This window comes from Sapajus apella, unplaced genomic scaffold, assembly GCF_009761245.1.
Source record: "Sapajus apella isolate SASKATOON/1434 unplaced genomic scaffold, GSC_monkey_1.0 scaffold17, whole genome shotgun sequence".
NCBI classification, from domain to species: Eukaryota; Metazoa; Chordata; class Mammalia; order Primates; family Cebidae; genus Sapajus; species Sapajus apella.
In genome coordinates this window covers 26,168,241-26,189,642 of record NW_022436957.1, presented here as the reverse complement: position 1 = coordinate 26,189,642, position 21,402 = coordinate 26,168,241, and the positions used below count along the sequence as shown (strand labels likewise).

Below are 21,402 nucleotides of genomic sequence, written 5' to 3'. Positions count from 1 at the left end.
AAGCACAAGAACAGGAAGTTGAAGATTTAAGGCCACCGAGCCTCAACTTACTCCATGAAGCAGGAGGTAAGGTTATCTGTCAAAACGGGGTGAGAGTTTGGGGCATTATTCAGTAAAGCTCAGGCTCAGAGGCCAGATAGCTGGGATTCAAATTCCAATTCCTGTGCTTCCTAGCAGCATGACTCTGGGTCTCAGTTTTGTGTCTTGTGAAAATGAGAGAATAATAGTTCCAACTTTACAGGGTTACAGTGAGGAATCAGGGTTACAGTGAGGAGTCAATGTATATTACAACAGATGCCTGGCATACAGTAAGCACTCAATAAATGTTACCTACCGCTGCTACCATGGTCATCATTATTGAGAAGAGAGTGGAGTAACAGTTTCAGAGAATGGGACTGAGCTAAGCAGGGCAAATAAAGGAATTCTGCAGCAGCTCTATCGGAACATATTGTGAGTGTGATTTTTTGTGTGTGTGTGACAACTTTACAGCACGGGATCACAACGAACTCATGATCAACTAAAATCTCCTATTCCTCCTACTCTGTTAATTTTACCATAAATAAGCTGGCTGCTTTCTTATTCACAATCCTTAAGTCACTATTCCATGCCTCTCATGCTACCTATCTTTACTGGCTCATTCGAACTTATCTTCAGAATCTAATCTAGACCTATTTTAATCTGATTCTACAGTCACGGGTTCCTCCCTGGGCATTCCTTCCTTCTCTTCTATCTTAATTGGATTACTTCATGCCAAGTAAAATTGCTTTGCTTGCAGACAAAGTCCAGTGAAGTAGCTTTCCAGGATTATCTGCCAGCTACAAACGTGTCTTTATTATCTGTTTCTCCTACGGACACACAAGTCTTACGTGATACCTCTGAACTTTTTCAATGTTCAAGTGTCTTGTCATTCCTACCCTAAAATCCTGTTTTTTAAAGAAAACATTCCGACTGCTAGTCTCAGCACATGTGCCATTCCTAATGGTTCCTAATTTTAATTCCTTCTTTCTTAGAATAACACATTCAGGTTTTATAATTATCCACTCTACTTCATGTGCACCATTTCATATAATATGAAAGTTACATGCATAAAACGTATATTACCTGGCCTCAAAATCTTTCATTTATGGATATCATAACCATTATTATATACTGTATTGCTCTTGCATTTACCAGCTTCATACTTTACCCACATATTCTCCTCTGGGGGCACTTTTCTCTACACTGAGTGTCAGTAGTAAAATTAAACTAGTTAAAAGCTACACTCAAAATCTCTGGTTAAATTTTTCTTAAAAGTATCTCTGAAAAGTTATAATGCAGTTAAGAAAATATACCTTAGAAAAAAGAGCCTTTGAAAATACTCCAGGATGTTAATAATTGTTGTCTTGGTAGAATGATGGATGAGATGCATCATTTTTTGAAATTAAAATCATAATGTATAATTATAACACATTTTTTGGGAGAAAACTAAAAACACAGAGCAAAATAATAAGAGCTTCAGAGAAAGGTTCTCTGGCTACAAAAAGTAATACCATGTGGGACGAGAGACAAAGCTTTTTTTTTTTTTCTTTTTTTTTTTTCTTTTTTGAGACGGAGTTTCGCTCTTGTTACCCAGGCTGGAGAGCAATGGCGCAATCTCGGCTCACTGCAACCTCCGTCTCCTGGGTTCAGGCAATTCTCCTGTCTCAGCCTCCTGAGTAGCTGGGATTACAGGCATGCGCCACCATGCCCAGCTAATTTTTTGTATTTTTAGTAGAGACGGGGTTTCACCATGTTGACCAGGATGGTCTCGATCTCTTGACCTCGTGATCCACCCGCCTCGGCCTCCCAAAGTGCTGGGATTACAGGCTTGAGCCACCGCGCCCGGCAAGACAAAGCTTTTTAAAACAGGCTCTGAAGCCAGGCGCAGTGGCTCACGCCTGTAATTCCAGCACTTTGGGAGGCAGAGGTGGGTGGAGTTAGAGACTGAGGTCGGGAGTTAGAGACTAGCCTGACCAACATGGAGAAACCCCATCTTTATATGTACATACATATATAAGCAGACTCTGGAAGATGGGTACTTGAGGTTAGAAAACTTGCAAATGAGATGTAGCTGCTGGAAACATTTTGCAGAACAAGGTGCCTTCCTGAAACCCCTTGAGGTCCCTGAGAGTATGAGTCTAAGAGGTGGTAGAAATGTATGTGAATATGTTGGGTAAGACAAGGCAGTGCAGGAATGGATGTGTGGGTTTCCCTTTTCTCTAACAGGGAAATAATTGCTTTGATACAAGATAATCTAATCTCTGAGAATTTTATGTTCTTAATTTTGAAACAGTTTATGTTGTGTTTTGCTTCTATCACATGAATGGAGTTTCAGGAAGGCACCTCAACAATTCTCCTGCCTCAGCCGCCTGAGTAGCTAGGATTACAGGCGCGTGCCACCATGCCCGGCTAATTTTTTGTATTTTTAGTAGAAACAGGGTTTCACCATGTTAGGCAGGCTGGTCTTGAACTGCTGACCTCAGGCGATCCGCCCACCTTGGCCTCCCAAAGTGCTGGGATTACAGGCATGAGCCACCGTGCCAGGCCTCTCTCTCTCTCTTTCCTTTCTTCACCATTACGACTCTTTTCCTATCTAGGTCATGTCTTTCGCTGTTGCCCAGGCTGGAGTGGTGTGATCTTGGCTCACTGCAACCTCTGCCTCCTGGGTTCAAGCAAATCTCCTGCCTCAGCCATCTGAGTAGCTGGAATTACAGGTGCCCACCAACACAGCCAGCTAATTTTTGTATTTTTAGTAGAGACAGGGTTTCACCATGTTGGCCAGGCTGGTTCTGAACTCCTAACCTCAGGTGATCCACCCACCTTGGCCTCCCAAAATGCTGGGATTATAGGTGTGAGCCACCATGCCCGACCTCCTTTACAGCTTTAACAGTTTGTGATCTAGAATTCTATGCAGGCAAGCAAAAGCTTGGCCCTTGGCATTGCCAACTGCATAAATTTTCTGGGAAAAAAATTAGCACAACTGGCCTGGTATGGAGGAGCTCGTGGGATGTTCTCTTCTGTGGCCAGAGGGTGGTAGCTGTAGAGATGGAAGTGCTGGGTCACTTTGGCTCAGATGTGGGCTTCACACTGGCCAGACACAGAGGAGTATAGAGAAGCTGCCTGTTCAATTCTTAGACCAGGTAGTGCAAGTGGAAGACAAGTCACTTGGGCTGGAGTTGTGCGTCATCTTCACATAAACCGTAAAAACAAGAGAAAAAGGAATAGCACCCAATGGGGTCCAGAAAGCTAACACACCACAGCCTAGGTTACCTGTAAGGGAGGTAGAATGATGTCAAAGCCATGGTCAGTCACCCTGGACTCTACATTCTAAACATGGCTTTAAGCTGCCTGGATTACCTGTCTTTGGTAATTTTGAGAAGAGTGTGCTACTGAATGCCTATTATTTGTTTGCACTGCTTAGACTGTGAGAACTGCAAGAACAGCTCAAAGAAATGATCAACAACAATCACTAATGCACAACTCATCTAAAGTTCAGTATTGCAACCCTAAAGCAAGTTTGAAGCCCTTCCACTTAGATGTAGGGATAAAAGGAGGAAAGGTTTAATACGTGCATGATATTAAAAGTTGTTGATAAAATATCAAATTGTGCTTTAAAAAAATCTGCAATAGGCTGGGCGTGGTGACTCAAGCCTGTAATCCCAGCACTTTGGGAGGGCGAGGTGGGCAGATCACAAGGTCAGGAGTTTGAGACCAGCCTGACCAATATGGTGAAACGCTGTCTCTACTAAAAATATGAAAATTAGCCAGGCGTGGTGGCACTCGCCTGTAGTCCCAGCTACTTGGGAGGCTGAGAAAGAGAATTGCCTGAACTTGGAAGGCAGAGTTTGCAGTGAGCCAAGATCACACCACTGCACTCCAGCCTGGGCAACGGAGCAAGACTCCATCTCAAAAAAAAAAAAAAAAAAAAAATCTGCAATGACAGAAATAACTCTATTACTGTTATGCATTTCCATTTATTTGTGATTATCAGAGTAACATGTTTTCCATGCTTGAGCATTAGCTCCATTGTATCCTTATCACTTCCAGCACATAGTAGGACTCTGTGGATTTGTAGTCTTTTTTTAAAGTGAGTTTTAATTTATACAAATAGGGGAAAGGCTCAGGAGTTATGGTAAGTATCAAAGCCAAGATGATGGCAATCAAGGCACCACCACCAATTGATGGTTGCTCTATCTATAGCCAAACTACCTAAAGAGGAAAAAAACAGCCCTTGAATGGTGAACTTGAAAATTATAGGCTATAAAGTAGATACCAAGCTTCCACATTATGCTTCCACCTTTTATGCTCTTATATCAATCTTGGGTGGCTAGATTTTCTTTTTCCTATAAGAATGATGGAAGGCCAAATGTAGATATTCAATTAAAACTACTAGGACTTCACAGAGAAATCTGTAACAATCTAACACCCTCAAGCAATTATTTCAGGGAAATTTTACAAGTGAAGAGTTTGGATTCCAAATACTCCTTCCCACAACATACTCCTTCCTCTAGTCTTTCTCTTCTTAGTGAAAGGCATCCTCATCTATCCAGGAGCTCTGGCAAAAACCCAAGAATCGCCTTTAACCAATCTTTTCTCTTAACCCCGCTACTCTCTCTGATACCCCAACATCCATTCTATCAGCAAATTCTGTCCCTTTCTCTCCACTTCCATTGTTACCATCATAGATCAAGCCACTATCTTCTCTAGGACTTCCATAGCAGCCTCCACACTGGTCTCTCTGTATCCACACTTATGCCTTTACCCTCCACTCTCCACACAGCAACCAGAAAGTTGCCTTTATACTGCAAGTCATCCCTTGTGGCCTTACTTACCTTTTTCATGGCTCCCTATGATACTAAGAATAATATCCAAAATCCTAAATATGGCTGATGAGGCCCAACCCACTTCCCCAATTTGATCTCCTACCAAAACCCTCTACCCACTCTCACTGCTCAACATTTTTAGTTTTCTTTTGACACGCTGGCCTTCTTTCCAACCCGGAAATGTCCCAGGCTTATTCCTACTTCAGAGACTTTGCATGTGCTACATCCTTTTCCTCAAACACTCTTCTAGACACTTGCATGGCTGACCCCTTTTGCCCTTTGAGATCTCAGCAAAAGTGTCACATCCTAAGAAAGGCTTTTCCTGGCCACCTAATCTAAAGCAAGCCCTTCTACACACAACCCACCATACCACTTGGTTTTCAGTTTTTGGATGGAACTTTTTAGTATTTGAAATTATATTTGTCTGCTCTTATTATCTTGTCCCCATCCAAATAAAGGCTCCATGAGGAAAACAACTTAAATCTTCCCGTTTAGCATTGTATCCTCAAGTTCTCACAGAAATGCTTGGCACTGAATAGGCACTCAATTATAAGCTGAAAGAATAAATTAATGAATTTGATTAAGTAAGTCATACCATGTGGGTAAAATATTTTATTAAAATACCTTTTATGTTGGAAATATCAATATTGAGCTGTCCAAGTTTCTCACATGTTTTCTCTATACACTCATAGACAGAATGTAGAATTTCCTTAGGGTCCTGTTCCACCCATCTTTGAACAAAAGAAGGCATTTGGTTAGTCAGTAAGAAAGCAAAACAAATGTAACTTTTTTCTATAGAAATGTTAACTTATGAGGGTGTGGCTAATGCATACATTAAAGTAAATCAGATAAGCAAATTACATTCCACATTTTAAAGAAATGATTTCAAGAAAAGCCTATTTCCTTACAATTTTATTATTCTCCACATAGTAATTAATCATTTAAGGAGGCCACTAATAGCAAGCCACAAACAGAAAATATCTACCTATTTTAAAATTATTTTTCCAAGTCCAATAAGAAATTAGTTCCCCTTCTTTCTATCCTGTGGATTTAATTAATTTTGATTAACTATCTGCATGTTTCACTAACCACTGGTTATTTCTAAGTAGACAGAAATATATTTATTATTCTTGAGAAAAATATATTTGGGAAGCAAAAGGAATTCTGAAAAGTCAAATAAGTATACTATTCCTTTTTGCTACTTTTTCCCAAAATGTTTTGCTGGAATTTAGAGGAAAATCTAAAACTTCTTCTAACTATTTCATGTAGAAAAGTGCTCCAAGTTCTCAGACCTAATCTCAGTACAATTTTGGTAAGGTACCAGGGCCTCAGAAGGACGAAAGGCTAATTGTAAATTAGAAGGGTGAGAAGCCTAGGAGAAATATGGTAATTTGAGAAAGTCCAAAAGTGGAAATACTGCAAACTAAAATGATTCTACCTTAGGATACGAAAGTTGCAAGGGAATTCCAACTGCCTTTCTTCTCTTTCTTAGGCCTACCTAAATGCTTCCCTTTCCTGGGCTTTGAATTCTGTCCCTAACATCTTTTTTTTTTTCTTTTGAGACAGAGTCTCCCTCTTACCCAGGCTGGAGTGCAGTGGTGACATATTGGCTCACCACAACCTCCACCTCCTGGGTTCCAGTGATTGTCCTGCCTCAGCCTCCTGAGTAGCTGGGATTACAGGCATGTGCCACCATGCCCAGCTAATTTTTGTATTTTTAGTAGCGATGGGGGCTTCATGTTGGTCAGGCTGGTCTCGAACTCCTGACCTCGTGATCCGCCCATGGCAGCCTCCTAAAGTACTGGGATTACAGGCATGAGCCACCGCACCTGGCCAGTCTCTAACTTCTTTTTGAAAACCCAGTCTCCTTCTGTGTATTTATAATTTTCATCTAGCCAAGACTCAGGTATCCTCTTTACAAATTGCACTGGGCTCAGGCTTGTGGACGGTCATACTAATGCTGCTAACGTATCAATAACTTGTATTATTAAACAAGGGAACTATAAAATTGAACATTTTTTCACATGAAGAAGACAATACAATTTGGTAAGACGTCAATTTTTTTCTCTATTTCTTAAATTGAAGTAAACTTTACAGTAAAATGCACAGATCTAAGCGCACAATTTGCTGAGTTCTGACAAATGGAAATACCCATCTAATCAACACCCTAGTCAAGATACAAAATATTTCCAGCATCCCAGAAAGTTCTTTCATGCCCCTTTCAAGTGAATCACACACACACCTCACAGACAACGACTTTTCTGATTCCTATCATCTTAGATTAGTTTAGACTACTATTAAATTTCAGATAAGGCCAGTCCCACCTGTAATCCCAGCACTTTGGGAGGCCGAAGTGGGTGGATCATGAGGTCAGGAGTTCAAGACCAGCCTGGCCAATATGGTGAAACCCCATCTCTACTAAAAATACAAAAATTAGCTGGGTGTGGTGGCGTGCACCTGTAATCCCAGCTGCTCGGGAGGCTGAGGAAGGAGAATCGCTTGAACTTGGGAGGCATAGGTCGCAGTCAGCTGAGATCGCACCACTGCACTCCAGCCTGGGTGACAGAGCAAGACTCCGTCTCAAAAAAAAAAAAAAATTCAGATAAATGGAGTCATGCAGTATATACTCTTTTGTATCCAACTTTTTCATTTTCCATAATTCCAGTGATATTCTCTCATATTGTTGCAAGTATCTGTTAACTTTTTTTAAATTACTAAAATGGTATTCCATTTTTATCCATTGTACTGATGACAGACATTTGGGTTGTTTCCAGTTTGGGGCTACTTTTAATAAAGGAGCTAAAAAAAAAAATAAAAAATAAAAATAAAGGAGCTATAAACATTCATGTGCAAGTCTTTCAATGGACATATGCTTTTATCCTCTTGGGTAAATTCCTAAGAGTGAAATGCTGCAGGTGTATGGTTAGCTTTGCAAGAAACTGCAACAGTTTTTCCAATGTGGTTATTATCATAAACATCATTAAATTTTAAATAATATACTTAACATTGTATTTAATCACAATTATTATATATGAATACTATTCCCAAAAATGTGATTTTAGTATTAGATGATAAGATATGTGAATATTTTTTAAAAAACAGATACCTTTATTTCTTTTTTTTTTCTTTTTTACTGTTTGGGGTCCAGTACAGATACCTTTATTATAAAACAAACCTGACACTCAAATCAGCAAAGCAGCATTTTTGCAACAATAAGAACACAGAACTAAATGACTTCAAAGTTAATACTTTTGCCTTATTACTTTATTATTCCTTGCTTGTATGTAACTGAATTCCTAAGCCATCAATTCATCACATGTAAGACATAGCAAGTTATTGCATATTTTCTTAACTAATAACAACCTCTCAAATCTTTTCAGGAGGGTATCTGGTCAAGTTTACTTAACAAATCCACAGGGCAAGTCAGGTGAGATGGACTAACAAACATGTGTCTTTACATATTAAATTAGGAAACATACCCTTCTCTTGGAAACTCTTGTTTTATTTCCACTTGATGATGACTAAGTAGTTCAGCTGTTTTTGAATTGAAAACCTGAAAAAGATATTACAATGTTAATGTAAAAATGCAGGCAGATATCAAAGATGTTTAAAATTATTCAGTAACTAAAGTTCTTGTTCACTGGTGGAAAAGTCCAATGAGATGAAATGCTATACACGATGTTCGACTTCATTTTCATATGGAATCATAAAAGATATAAGTCAGCATCAGAAATAACTTCTCTTTAGGTAAAAAGAAACCTATTGAAGACAAAGGTAAATTAAGAGGCAATTCCCTATTCCTTACAAAACCAAAATGGTTCTCTAGTTGTAGGAAATTTAACACATTAATTAACAGTATGGATTTCTTTTACAGAATAGGGAACCAAGAATAATAAAAGAGAGCTGATACAGTGATATAATAGCAATGGTATAAAGTTCCACTCCTTGTTTATCCTGGAGGTGGAGACAGAAAGGGTCACAGATGCTCAGACACATAAATGTGTACTGTGCAGATTCTTTTGAAGGGAAGTGCGGCTATGCATCTAGCTCTTATAAAGGGGAAATAGAAAGCCAGACGCAGTGGCTCACACCTGTAACCCCAAGGCTTTGGGAAATCACAGCAGGCATATCACCTCAGGTCAGCAGTTCGAGACCAGACTGGCTAACTTGGTGGAACCCCGTCTCTACTAAAAATACAAAAAATTAGCTGGATGTGGTGGCACATTTCTGTAATCCCAGCTACTCGGGAGGCTGAGGAAGGAGAATCACTTGAACCTGGGAGGCAGAGGTTGCAGTGAGCCAAGATCATGCCATTGCATCCAGCCTGGGCAACAAGAGTGAGACTTTGTCTCAAAAAAAAAGGGGGGAGCCAGAGTCCTGTTAGTAGAGGAATAAGTATATACTTGGCCCCATCCAGCTAAGTATCTCTGTGACATGCCTGTCATAAATTGCTGACCCTTGATATAAAACATTAAAACCAATGGATGAAAACTAACAAAGTGCTATCTGGTCAGTGCTAAAAATCCTCTAGAATTTTAGCACTACTAAAGTAACACTTTTTAAAATGTAGCAAGTTTTTCACATATATTTTTTCCATGTTGTAGTATCTATATTTGAGTGTCAAATTACTTAATCTTACAAAGTAAGATGCATATTTTGATTAAAATTAACTTCCAAAATCACGGTGATTACAGCAGTGAAGTCACTTCCAATTAGTAAACTGTTTCCATACCTAGGTTTCCTGTGGGAGAAAATTACCTGTTCAATGCAAATTCAGAAATGAAAAAGCATTGAGTCTGTGACTTGTTGCCTCCCTCCATTTACATCACACATACCCTCTTCCCCCTTTTCTGGAGGAAAAATAAACATAATGAAAGCAAGAGGGCAAACTCTGAAGTCCTTCGAGGAGATAAAATATCTTGCAAGTCAAAGGTTAACTTGACACATCATACATCATACACAATGTGATAGCCCTCTGATTTACAACGTAGCATTAGGGTATGTCTCTAGGAGGCCAGTTCCATTTGCCCTGTTTTATTCACTGAAGTATCTCTAGGCGCTAGAATAGTGCCAGGCCCAGAGTTGGTACTCAATAAGTATTTGCTGAATGTGCAAAAAATATGGTCTATTACATGTACTTATTCAGACAAAAATTATCAAATAAAATGAGAAACATGCAGAAAAACTACTATAATAGGAAACTCCAGCTGTATCACTTTTATTCATATTACTGTTGCTCCCCTGCTACTCTCAAATCCCTAAAGGACTCTAGGTTACAAAACAAGGTGTTGGCTCACACCTGTAATCCCAGGACTTTGGGAGGCTGAAGTGGGTGGATCACATGAGGTCAGTTCAAGACGAACTGGGCCAACATGGCAAAACCTCAGCTCTACTAAAAATACAAAAATTTGTTGGACGTGGTGGTGCACACCTGTAATCTCAGCTACTCAGGAGGCTGAGGCAGAAGAATTGCTTGAACCCGGGAGGTGGAGGTTGCAGTGAGCTGAGATCATGCCATTGCACTCCAGACTGGGACACAAGAGTGAAACTCCATCTCGAAAAAAAAAAAAAAAAAAAGAAAGAAAGAAACAAGGTGTCACTTTTTGCTGGCTGGATTCATAAAAACCTCAATAGCAGACCTATGGGGCTCTTAATGGAGTGAGACCCCTCTTCCATCACCTCCTAGTTTTAACTAGGGCAACGTCAAGGCCCTTACGCTAAAAATGAATTTATAGATCTTTGGAAGACACACAGAAAGGGAAAGATTTTGGTAAATTCTACTTACTCTATTAGACCATAAAGCTTTCCAATCAAACAACATTAGGACGTACCAGGATGGAGCCTAGACCTCCCTACTTCATTAAAGCTCTGAAACTTAGGAGACCAATGTTACCTTTAGGTGTTTAGAATCTGACCCTGTGCACCACTCTCAAGTTTGTGGGATACGTTTTGGATTTAATATTTTTTGGAATCTGCAATGTTTTTATATATATTTTCTTGAGACACAGTCTTGCTCTGTTGCCCAGGCTGGAGTGCAGTGGTACAATCTCAGCTCACTACAACCTCTGCCTCCTGGGTTCAATCAATTCTCCTGCCTCAGCCTCCTGAATAGCTAGGACTACAGGCGTCCACCACCACGCCCGGCTAGTTTTTGTATTTTTAGTGGAGATGGGGTTTCGCCATGTTGGCCAGGCTGGTCTTAAACTCCTGACCTCATAGGATCCACCCACCTCGGCCTCCCAAAGTGTTGGGATTACAGGGTTGAGCCATTGCACTCGGCCTGAAATGTTTTTTAGTGTTGCCTGTCCAATAAAAATATAACCCAAACCAAAAATGTAAGTCATATACTAATTTTTTTTTTTTTTTTTTTTGAGACGGAGTTTCACTCATGTTACCCAGGCTGGAGTGCAATGGCGCGATCTCGGCTCACCGCAACCTCCGCCTCCTGGGTTCAGGCAATTCTCCTGCCTCAGCCTCCTGAGTAGCTGGGATTACAGGCATGCGCCACCATGCCCAGCTAATTTTTTTGTCGTTTTTTAGTAGAGACGGGGTTTCACCATGTTGACCAGGATGGTCTCGATCTCTTGACCTCGTGATCCACCCGCCCCGGACTCCCAAAGTGCTGGGATTACAGGCGTGAGCCACCGCGCCCGGCGTCATATACTAATTTTAAATTTTCTCATTAAAAAAGTAAAAAGAAACATGGAATTAATTTATGACACATTTAAGCCAATATATCTATAAATTATTGTTTTGGCATGATAATTATAAAATATTAATGATTTTTTACTAAGTCTTTGAAATCTGGTATATATTTTATACTTACAGTCCACTCAATTCAGCATAGCCACATTTAAAGTAATCAGTAGTCACATGTGGCCCGAGGCTATTGTACTGTACATGAAGTCCTAGAGTACTTTCTTCCTCATATATCTAGATTTACATGAAGCCCTCTGGTCATTTGTTTGTCTGCAGATAGACAAATGTATAAAGAAGGCTAATGATGTTTCCACAAGACTCTATGGTGGAGGATAATTAACTCCACATTAGAACACAGTGCCCAGAGGCAAGAATGCTAGTTTTTTTTTCAAGTAAATTTCAGAAATCATTGCCAATTAAAGATAGCAGTGGCTGTACCATTTGCTTTATAAAATGTCTAGCATGATCATTTTTTGGGGGGGTGGATTTGTTTATTTGAGACAGGGTCTGGCTCTGTCACCCAGGCCAAAATACAGTGGCGTAATCTTAGCTCACTGTAACCTCTGCCTCACATAGGGCTGTCAGCGCTATGAAGAGGAGAAAGGACATGTAACCCAGAATTATGGGGGTCCGAGGAGGGGTCTCAGAAGTGGTAACTTCTAAACTAAGACTTCAGGTTGAACAGAAGGGAGTCCATGTGGGACAGTGGGCATAGGAGTGCAGGGTGTACAGGTGGGCGAAGGTGCATAGTACTTGCTGATGAGAAAGGATTAGAGGGAGGCCAGGCTGTGACAGAAAGAGCAGCTGCAATGTGTCTGCAGTCCAGATGAGACATACAGGGGCCGCCACTAGGAGGTCAGCTGCGATGGGGTTGAGAGAAGTGAAGTGCAAGTGCAGAGAGATATTAATTCAGGAGGTACAAGCAGGAGAAAGGGCAACACTCAGGGATAACAAGCTACACGTCAGCGCAATTGAGTAGGCAGTGTTTCCCAGGCAAGGGATAGGGTGGGAACAATAGCTTCAGGACAGGAACGCATAGGAGATTACAAATTGTGTGTTTGAAGTGTTGCTTGGGCAAAGAAGTGGAGACATCGAGTAATCAGTTGCTTCTATTTTAGGTCGTAAGCTTAAAGAAAAAGATCCGTTCCCAGACTTTTGTGTGGGCCAGAAAGGTAGATGAGAACGTTATGCTTTATGTGATGTGGAGGCAAAGAGCACATACAGACCCCAGAAGCACAGAGAGCTAGGGGACATTGAGCTCCAGCCCTGCCCACATCAGCTATTTGACATTTTTTTTTCTCAGCCTCTATTTTTCCATTTGTAAAAGGATAATACAATAATTTCTGAAGAGCATTTAGCACAGAACAGGCACAGTATACATCCAAAAGCTGTTAACACTAAGATTGTTACTACTACCGCTACTATTTTTATAATTACTATTATGACAATTACTACTCCCACCACCACTAATGGATGACAGAATAAGGATTAGAAATCACTAATTCTGAATCACGAATATAGGAAGCCAGTCTTATATTCATCTCTAAACCCAAATCATGTCTCAATTCCCGATTCTGTTTTGGGGGAAGGGCAATTTAAAAAGGAAGAAACAAGGAAAGTGCACATAGGATGAGAATTTAGCTCAGTGCAGACACAGTAAACACCCAAAAGATGTAACCACCACTGTCACTGCTGCTACTACTGCCATATCATTATTATTACTATTACCTATAAGTGGTGGTATCACAATTGGAAGTCACCAGGTCTATATTCAGCTCTATGCCCAAACTATGACTCAATTCCAGATTTGAAGGAGCAGAATAATTTAAAACTGAAAAAACAAGAAAATTTGTTATTTAAAAATGTTCGGCCGGGCCTGGTGACTCATGCCTGTAATCCAGGCACTTTGGAAGGCCGAAGTAGGTGGATCACTTGAGGTCAGGAGTTCAAGACGAGCCTGGCCAAAATGGTAAAACCCCACCTCCACTAAAAAAACAAAAATTAGCTGGGTGTGGTGGTGTACACCTATAATCCCAGCTACTGGGGAGTTTGAGGGGGGAGAATTGCTTGAACCCAGGAGACAGGTTGCAGTAAGCTGAGATCACACCACTGTGCTCCAGCCTGGGTGACAGAGCAAGACTCTGTCTCAAAAACAAAAAAATGTTTCAAAATAAGCTTCTGAAACAACATATGCATTCTCTGCCTTATAACAAGGAGAGTTGTGGAGAGCCAAAATGCTCTCTTTACTAAGTAACTGTCCTGTAGACTTCCTTCACTCATCCTATGACTAATTCATCTATCCTATCATAAACGTGCACATTCATTTCCCTCCCCATGTGATGTCCCCACTAGCCTACTCTTTTATGACACACTAAACTTTACCATGTGATAAGACATTATTCAGAAATGTAAACTCCCTCTTGAGAACACCATACTACATAAATGTGAGTGACTGAAAATAAAAATATTAGCCGCAAGTATGTTCCATGCCAAATTTGACCAGAAAAGGCATCTTCCAACAAGCCACAGAAGAAAGCAGCAAATGAAATTATGTTTTTCTTAAAAATGAAATTGTTGTAAATGACACATACATACATCAAATACAGCTATAGTTTCTGATTTTGACTTGTTCCTTTTAACTGTCTATTCTTCTAATTTAAGCATTCCAGTCAATACACCTGAGTCTACAGTAGGTCCCTTGCTGCTAATGTTGATTCATGTAACATGTTTCTACCACATGCCAGATGCTGTGTCATGCTTTGGGGGAAAAAAAAAGACACGGTTCTGTCCCTTAAAAAGCTCAAAATTAGGCCGGGCGCGGTGGCTCAAGCCTGTAATCCCAGCACTTTGGGAGGCCGAGGCGGGTGGATCACGAGGTCAAGAGATCGAGACCATCCTGGTCAACATGGTGAAACCCCGTCTCTACTAAAAATACAAAAAATTAGCTGGGCATGGTGGTGTGTGCCTGTAATCCCAGCTACTCAGGAGGCTGAGGCAGGAGAATTGCCTGAACCCAGGAGGCGGAGGTTGCGGTGAGCCGAGATCGCGCCATTGCACTCCAGCCTGGGTAACAAGAGCGAAACTCCGTCTCAAAAAAAAAACCACCAAAAAAAAAGCTCAAAATTGAAAGCTCTTACCACCTAGTCTTGTGACAGACAAGAAGACAAGAGTGGGTGGCAGCTCTCTGTTGAGAATGTGTTCATGCTACTTGTATAACATGACAGGCAAGGAAACAAGCAAACGTAGTGGGGGAAAAAAGAAAACAACTAAAGAATCACTCTAGTTATCACAAGAGTGGCCTCATTCCAGTTGTGAGCCAAATTAGTTTTACCAAATTTATTGTTCATTATTCCATGGCCCATAATGGGTGCTTAATAAATATGAGTTGAATAAATAAATGAAGGAAAGAGGAAATACATCTGCAAGACTTATGAGATCTCTAAGTATGATGGGACAACTGGGGCCAAGGGAATGCTTCCTGCCAAAACAAGCACTGAGCTATAATTCTAGTCATTCTTTACATGGACTGTCTGTTGAAATGAAATGATTATGCAACCATTATCCACAGTGACACACCTGAGCCCTGCCTAGGACCCACTGAATTTGAGTCACAAGATGATCATAACCCAGAGTACTCATTCAAAGGCAATATTTTTAATAGATTGTAAAACCAATTTATAACTATGTTTTTCTTGGTGAAGATTCATTCATTTGTGACAATAATCAGAATTGACACTTGATAGATAGGTGAGAAAGTGGCCTCTCTCATCTCCCCTTCACAGTGCTCTAGACAGCTAAGGAACCCAAGGCAATAGTCAGGAGGACTGGCTTCAGAGTATAACAGACGTGGACTTGAATCCTAGCTCCACCAGTTACTCTGCGACCTTGGGCACAATCCTCAGCTACAGTTTAATCACCCGTGTAAAGAAGCTTACAAATACTATCTACATCACAGAGTTATGAGGATTAAATGAGATAATGCTGGAAAAGTACCTGACACATTTCAAGTCACAACACATTACAAGTCTTTTAAAAAAATTATCACAGTGGGGAAAAAATTAAGTTACCAAATTAAAGAAGGAAGTTGATTTTTAGGCTGACACTTTCGACTTACAAAGAAATGGCCCCTCCTTAAACCTGTTACACTAATTCTCTTTCCAAGAAGTTCCTACTCTGCAATCTGAGTTACTATGTGCCAACCCCAATTCACTTTCCTATCAGATAAGTTGGAAATGTTCCGCTAGTACAAAGCATATGCATGAAGTCCCAAGATTAATTATTTGACAATTTGATGAAGAAATGAACATGTTCTATTGTATGTCTACTACTAAAATTTAAGAAGAAATTAACTAACCAAGCATACCCAAGTAAGAAAGTTTTAAGAGGTAAGAAAACCAGAATTAAAATGTAGTTAACTTATTAAAGAGAAATAAAAATCTACTTAGTAAACATGCATAAAACACTCACTGAGCAGTCTTTAAGTGCTGTTCCTCTTTGTATTTCATGAAACATCTTGGTCAACATGACAAATAGCTTAAAAGGAGGTCCCTGCTCCCAAGTACAGCAGTTATACAATTATAATACAAGGGGGAAGGTAATCAGAGCTATTTTTTTATCAGAGCTATTAATAGAAGTATTTTTAAAAGTGCCATAGGAAGAGGGGGAAATTCCGAATAGGGTTTGGGGAAGACTTACACTAAAAGGTGGCAGCTGAGTCACTATTTAGAGGTAGAGAAGCAGATGGGGGATAGGGATAGAGGCATTTCCCCGGGATGAAAGAGCACAAATAAAGCATTTTCTCCTTATGGGAGAAAGTTAATATTGCTAACAGAGAAAAAAGAAGAAAGCTTAGAGGTTATCGGTGTCAGGAAAGTTGAGTTAAATGTGCAAATTGAATGAATAATAGCCAGGAAATTATTTAAATATCTTTAACTTTATAAGCTTCCTTATGACAGCTCTTATCCACTGTATTCTTTCCTGAGAAGGTAAGCAATTATTTTTCAGTCATAATTACAACATGGAGCAATATGACTGGAATAACTCCTGGGAATCACCTTGTGATTGAAGCACTTATTCAGCAAATCTTTTATCTGCATTTTGCAAGGAGTAGTTTAGCAACCTGTTTCCTTACAAACAAAGGAAAAAACACCTGCTAAGCCATTCTCAAGTTTTTCACTACTTCACACAGGATCTCTAAGGTTTTTATATTTGCCTCTAGAGCATTATTTCATAGTTGCTTCTCAAGGAGCAGACAACTTTACTGAGAATGAGAATGAGCGTCTTCTGAATTTGCATCTTAGCTTATATGCAATGAGACCAACTTATTTATATACCTCACAGAGCCCAGTAAACAGGAGCCAATTTTTGAAGGCTCATGTTGTTCATGTTACACACTGAACAACTGATTGTGGTAATATGAAATCGATCAACTCCTTCTTCATTGACGTAGTAAGATGTCTTTTGGGCAACAAAACCTGAGGGACCAGGAACAACCTGCAGCAGATAAAGAAGATTGCTGGGCTACATGGACAGCAATAATGAAGAGTCAAAAAGAAGGCATGGGCAGTTCAAGCTGACTCCTAAAAAGAAAGCCTACAAAGTTATGAAATATTTTACGCATTTTCATATTGAGCAAAGGCTGTATAAACTTGAGAACACCTGCCATGCTTGGTTTGGCTCCCACAGTGCTTTATAAACTAATTGCCAACATTTAAGAATTGAAAGATTCCATTGAAAACTCTAGAATACCAGCTTTTAATCTGAAGATCTGGCAGCACTGGGCTTGCGTTCCTGCTTGGCAGCCACTAGCTGTCCCCTTGGCCTAGATATCTCTCTAGTCTGCTTTCCCCCTTCTACCTGCCTGGCCCCTGCAGGGATTTGTGTGGGCAATTCTTGAATATGACTTTAAACTTCAACCCACAGTTAGTTCAAACATGTCTTAATGGTCTTTCTTAAGTTGGGAAGATGACGATCGTGTATATTATGTATTAATCAAATCTAGTTAAGCAAACTTTCTTACTTATGATTCAGGATTATCTTATAAACATTTCTATGAATATAAGACAAAGTGAAACCTGCCCTGTGTGATCAAAAGATAAACAATACAAGAGACAGTGGAACTGTGCCTTAGCAGCTCACACCAGGATAAGTAATTAAATAAGATTCAAACCAAAATTAGACTGAAAGCTTCTCACTCTAAACAAAAAAAAATACATGTCAGGATCAAAGCACAAATGCAAGTTTTAGTCAAGTGCCAGCTTTGACAGGACTTTGAATAAAATATATATGTTGTATGTATAAGGCATATGTATAAATATACACATGTGTATTTATGTATAGATATATACACACAAATATTTCCTGCGTTATTCCTAAAATAATGCAGGAAAACATGATTTGCAGTGAAGTGAAGAGCTAAAATAATCATTATTTATATCAACTTGCCAGATTGGTCAAATATCCATTGAAAGCATAGACTTTTATCAGCAGGCATTCATTTTAATTACTTTTATTTATTATTTACTTTTTTAAGACAGAGTCTCACTCTGTTGCCCAGACTGCAGTGCAGTGGCCCGATCTCAGCTCACTGAAACCTCTGCCTCCTGGGTTCAAGTGATTCTCCTGCCTCAGCCTCTCTAGTAGCTAGGACTACAGGCACATGACACCACGCCCAGATAATTTTTGTAGTTTTGGTAGAGATGGGGTTTCGCCATGTTGGCCAGGCTTGTCTAGAACTCCTGACCTCAAGTGATCCAACCACCACCACCTCCTAGTGTTGGGATTACAGGTATGAGCCACCAGGCCTGTCCCATTTCAGTTACTTTAACTTTTTATTTAGTTGCTTATTTATTGATTTATTTTTCTTTTCTTTTTTTTTTTTTGAGACAGAGTTTCACTCTTGTTACTCAGGCTGGAGTGCAATGGCGCGATCTCGGCTCACCGCAACTTCCGCCTCCTGGGTTCAGGCAATTCTCCTGCCTCAGCCTCCTGAGTACCTGGGATTACAGGCACGCGCCACCATGCCCAGCTAATTTTTTGTATTTTTTTTTAGTAGAGACGGGGTTTCACCATGTTGACCAGGATGGTCTCGATCTGTTGACCTCGTGATCCACCCGCCTCGGCCTCCCAAAGTGCTGGGATCACAGGCGTGAGCCACCGCGCCCGGCTTCTTTTCTTTTTGTTTCTTTTCTTTTCTTTTTTTTTTTTTTAAGCAGAGTCTCACTGTCACCCAGGCTGGAGTACAATGGTGTGATCTTGGCTCACTGCAACCTCCGCCTCCCCGGTTCAAATAATTCTCCTGTCTCAGCCTCCCAAGTAGCTAGGATTACAGGTGCCCACCACCATGCCCAGCTAATTTTTGTATTTTTTAGTAGAGAGGGGGTTTCACCAGGTTGGCCAGGCTGCTCTCCAACTCCTGACCTCAGGTAATCCAACCGCCTCAGCCTCGGAAAGTGCTGGGATCACAGGCGTGAGCCACGGTGCCCGGCCTCAATTACTTTTAAATTATCTACTGAACTCAGTGCTAGGTCACTTTAAGAGCAAGTTTCCTAATTGCACAAAAATTAATCAGCAGAGTAACTTAAATAGCAATCTTTTGTGGTAAAACTGTGCTGTCACACATGATAAATAAAAAGAGAAACCGAATTTCCATCTCACATTATGCTGGGAAGCATAGTGAGGACAATCATTTGTTCATAATGGACAGAGTCTCAGAGCTGAAATTTCCGAATCTTCAGAATTAAATATTCTGGCAAAAGCAGTGTAGTGTGATTGTTTCCTAATTTGTTCTGCCACCCTCCCCACTATTCAACCCTCTGCAATTTCTGTGGGAGAGGATGACAACGCATCATCACTCCAATACTTTATTCGTTCTACTGCTGGAAAGGGCGCTGTGTTAGCTACCACAGCCGTGACACAGCTTTCCCCCCATCCAAGGACGTCCTGTGTCTCGCAGGCCAAATGCTCCTGGGGAAGAACGCGGTAGCCGTCAATGTGGCCACCTGTCCCCTCCTGCAAGCGGGCCGCTCTGCGCGGATGCTCGGACAGTCCCTGCTCCCTTTGGGGGAAGAGTCACCCCATTAGTAGTTGACTCAGCTTCGCTACCAAAACTGAGACCGTTCAACTCGGCCGTGGAGGTCACGAGAGGCCGAGGTCCCCCAGGCCCAGGTGGAGCACCCCTAATATGGTAGGTCCCGTTCCAGCCTCCCTCCCTTGCCCAGCGGCCGGGGTCCCGGGCTGAAGAGACGCGGGATGGGGACACAACAGCCACCACCTCCATCCCCCAACTCCCTCCCCGGCTCAGCGCCTCTTCAAATGTCACCCCGGGCTCACCAAAAAGCGCGTCGAACTGGTGCCCTGGTCCACTGCCCCTACCAATGGCCCCAAAACTGCCTTCTTTGAGGCTGCCATGAAACCAGCTTCAGGTCCGCCAGCGATTGAGGCCGGTTTCCCGGGTGACGGCGGCGGGAGGGGGAGGGGCGGGTGACGAGTCCTGTGAGCGAGGCCGCGCGCGTCCGCTGAACGCTCGGACCGCGCTCGAGGCGGCCCCTTTACCCGCGCGCAGCCTTCTCACCCCGCCCCTCCGGCCCAGGCCCCGCCCTCCACCGCGTTCCCCAAGGCTCCAGGGGCGTGTCGGAGGGGGTGGGGGTGGGTGCTGTCACCTGGGCTGGCCAATCAGCGAACCCAAAAGAGCCGAACGCTCGGACAAGCAGAGGGCGGTGATACGTCACGGGGGCGGGGCCTGGGCGCGGTGGAGGCGGTGGCCCGCGCAGTATGTCACGTGGGGGCTCGGCTTGTAGACGCGGAGCCTTCCAGCTGCTTGGCTTGGGGCGGAGACGAGTACTGCTCTTTGGCGGATGGCGCCTCTGGCCGGCGAAAAGAGTGCACTTCCACTCGTGTTCTGGGTCTCGCCTCGATAGGGGTCCCAAAAGTGTGTATAACTGCTTGTTCCCTCCGGTGGGCTGTGCAGAGCACGACGTGAATCGCTATGTGGACCTACCCTGCCCGGACTTCCCGCGCTTCCCACGCCCCGCCCACCGCCCTACATCTGGCCCCTGGTAATAATCGTAATCATTCCTTTGGCTGGGACTGACCCCTTATAGGGTCACCTCAAGGAGCAACGCGAGTCCTTCACTGTTGCAAGCTTTTCAGGGACAAGAAACGCGAAAGTTCTTTCGGTTTAGTATTTAACGAATGCACCCAAAGTCAACCTCTCCAAGTTCCTCAATTGACTAAGGCAGAAGGCGCCCGGCACCACCCAGTCCTGACGCGCTCTTTCTCCACGTTTGGCCTCACTCTTTGGTGCCCTCCCCCACACGACATTTCCTCTCCCTCCGTTAACTGCATTGGATGGCTAGGGGACAGAAAAGGGACTCTCCCTTGACCTTGAATTTACCTTGCCCGGATCCTTCTGGATCCTCTGTTTTAAGGGTTTTCAAACTTGGAACCAAGATCCACACTGCGAAACAGTTTACAAAACAAGTCCAAGCTTGAGTGTGTGTGTGTGTGTGTGTGTGTGCGCGCGGGGAACACATTTGTAGTTACAATTATTACACATGTAAATACATGTTATATACATCTAATATACATTTATATATATATTGAAAAACTTTACAAAACAATATTTGTCCTTCCACGGTATGCATTCTGTATTTTTATACTATGGCATATCATTTTTTTTTTTTTTTTTTTTTTTTGGGACGGAGTTTCGCTCTTGTTACCCAGGCTGGAGTGCAATGGCGCGATCTCGGCTCACCGCAACCTCCGCCCCCTGGGTTCAGGCAATTCTCCTGCCTTAGCCTCCTGAGTAGCTGGGATTACAGGCACGCGCCACCATGCCCAGCTAATTTTTTTTTGTATTTTT

At 41.9% G+C, this 21,402-nt stretch overlaps 1 protein-coding gene across 13 annotated transcripts in view; it reads right to left on the bottom strand.

The window, feature by feature from the left end:
* Window positions 1–20,133, bottom strand: part of GK (glycerol kinase) — a 78,643-nt gene extending 58,510 nt beyond the window's left edge. For 5 of the 13 annotated variants that reach the window (XM_032286178.1, XM_032286185.1, XM_032286182.1 and 2 more), the window contains exons 1-3: window positions 19,872–20,133; window positions 8,321–8,394; window positions 5,466–5,572 (exon numbers count right to left, since the gene is read on the bottom strand). In XM_032286178.1, coding sequence (XP_032142069.1) covers window positions 5,466–5,572; window positions 8,321–8,394; window positions 19,872–19,949 — 259 coding nt within the window. In that variant the 5' untranslated portion in view covers window positions 19,950–20,133. The remainder of the gene's footprint in view (window positions 1–5,465; window positions 5,573–8,320; window positions 8,395–19,871) is intronic. The other 8 variants (XR_004271166.1, XM_032286174.1, XM_032286175.1 and 5 more) reach the window with 2 other exon arrangements.
* Between the last annotated feature and the right edge of the window lie 1,269 nt (window positions 20,134–21,402).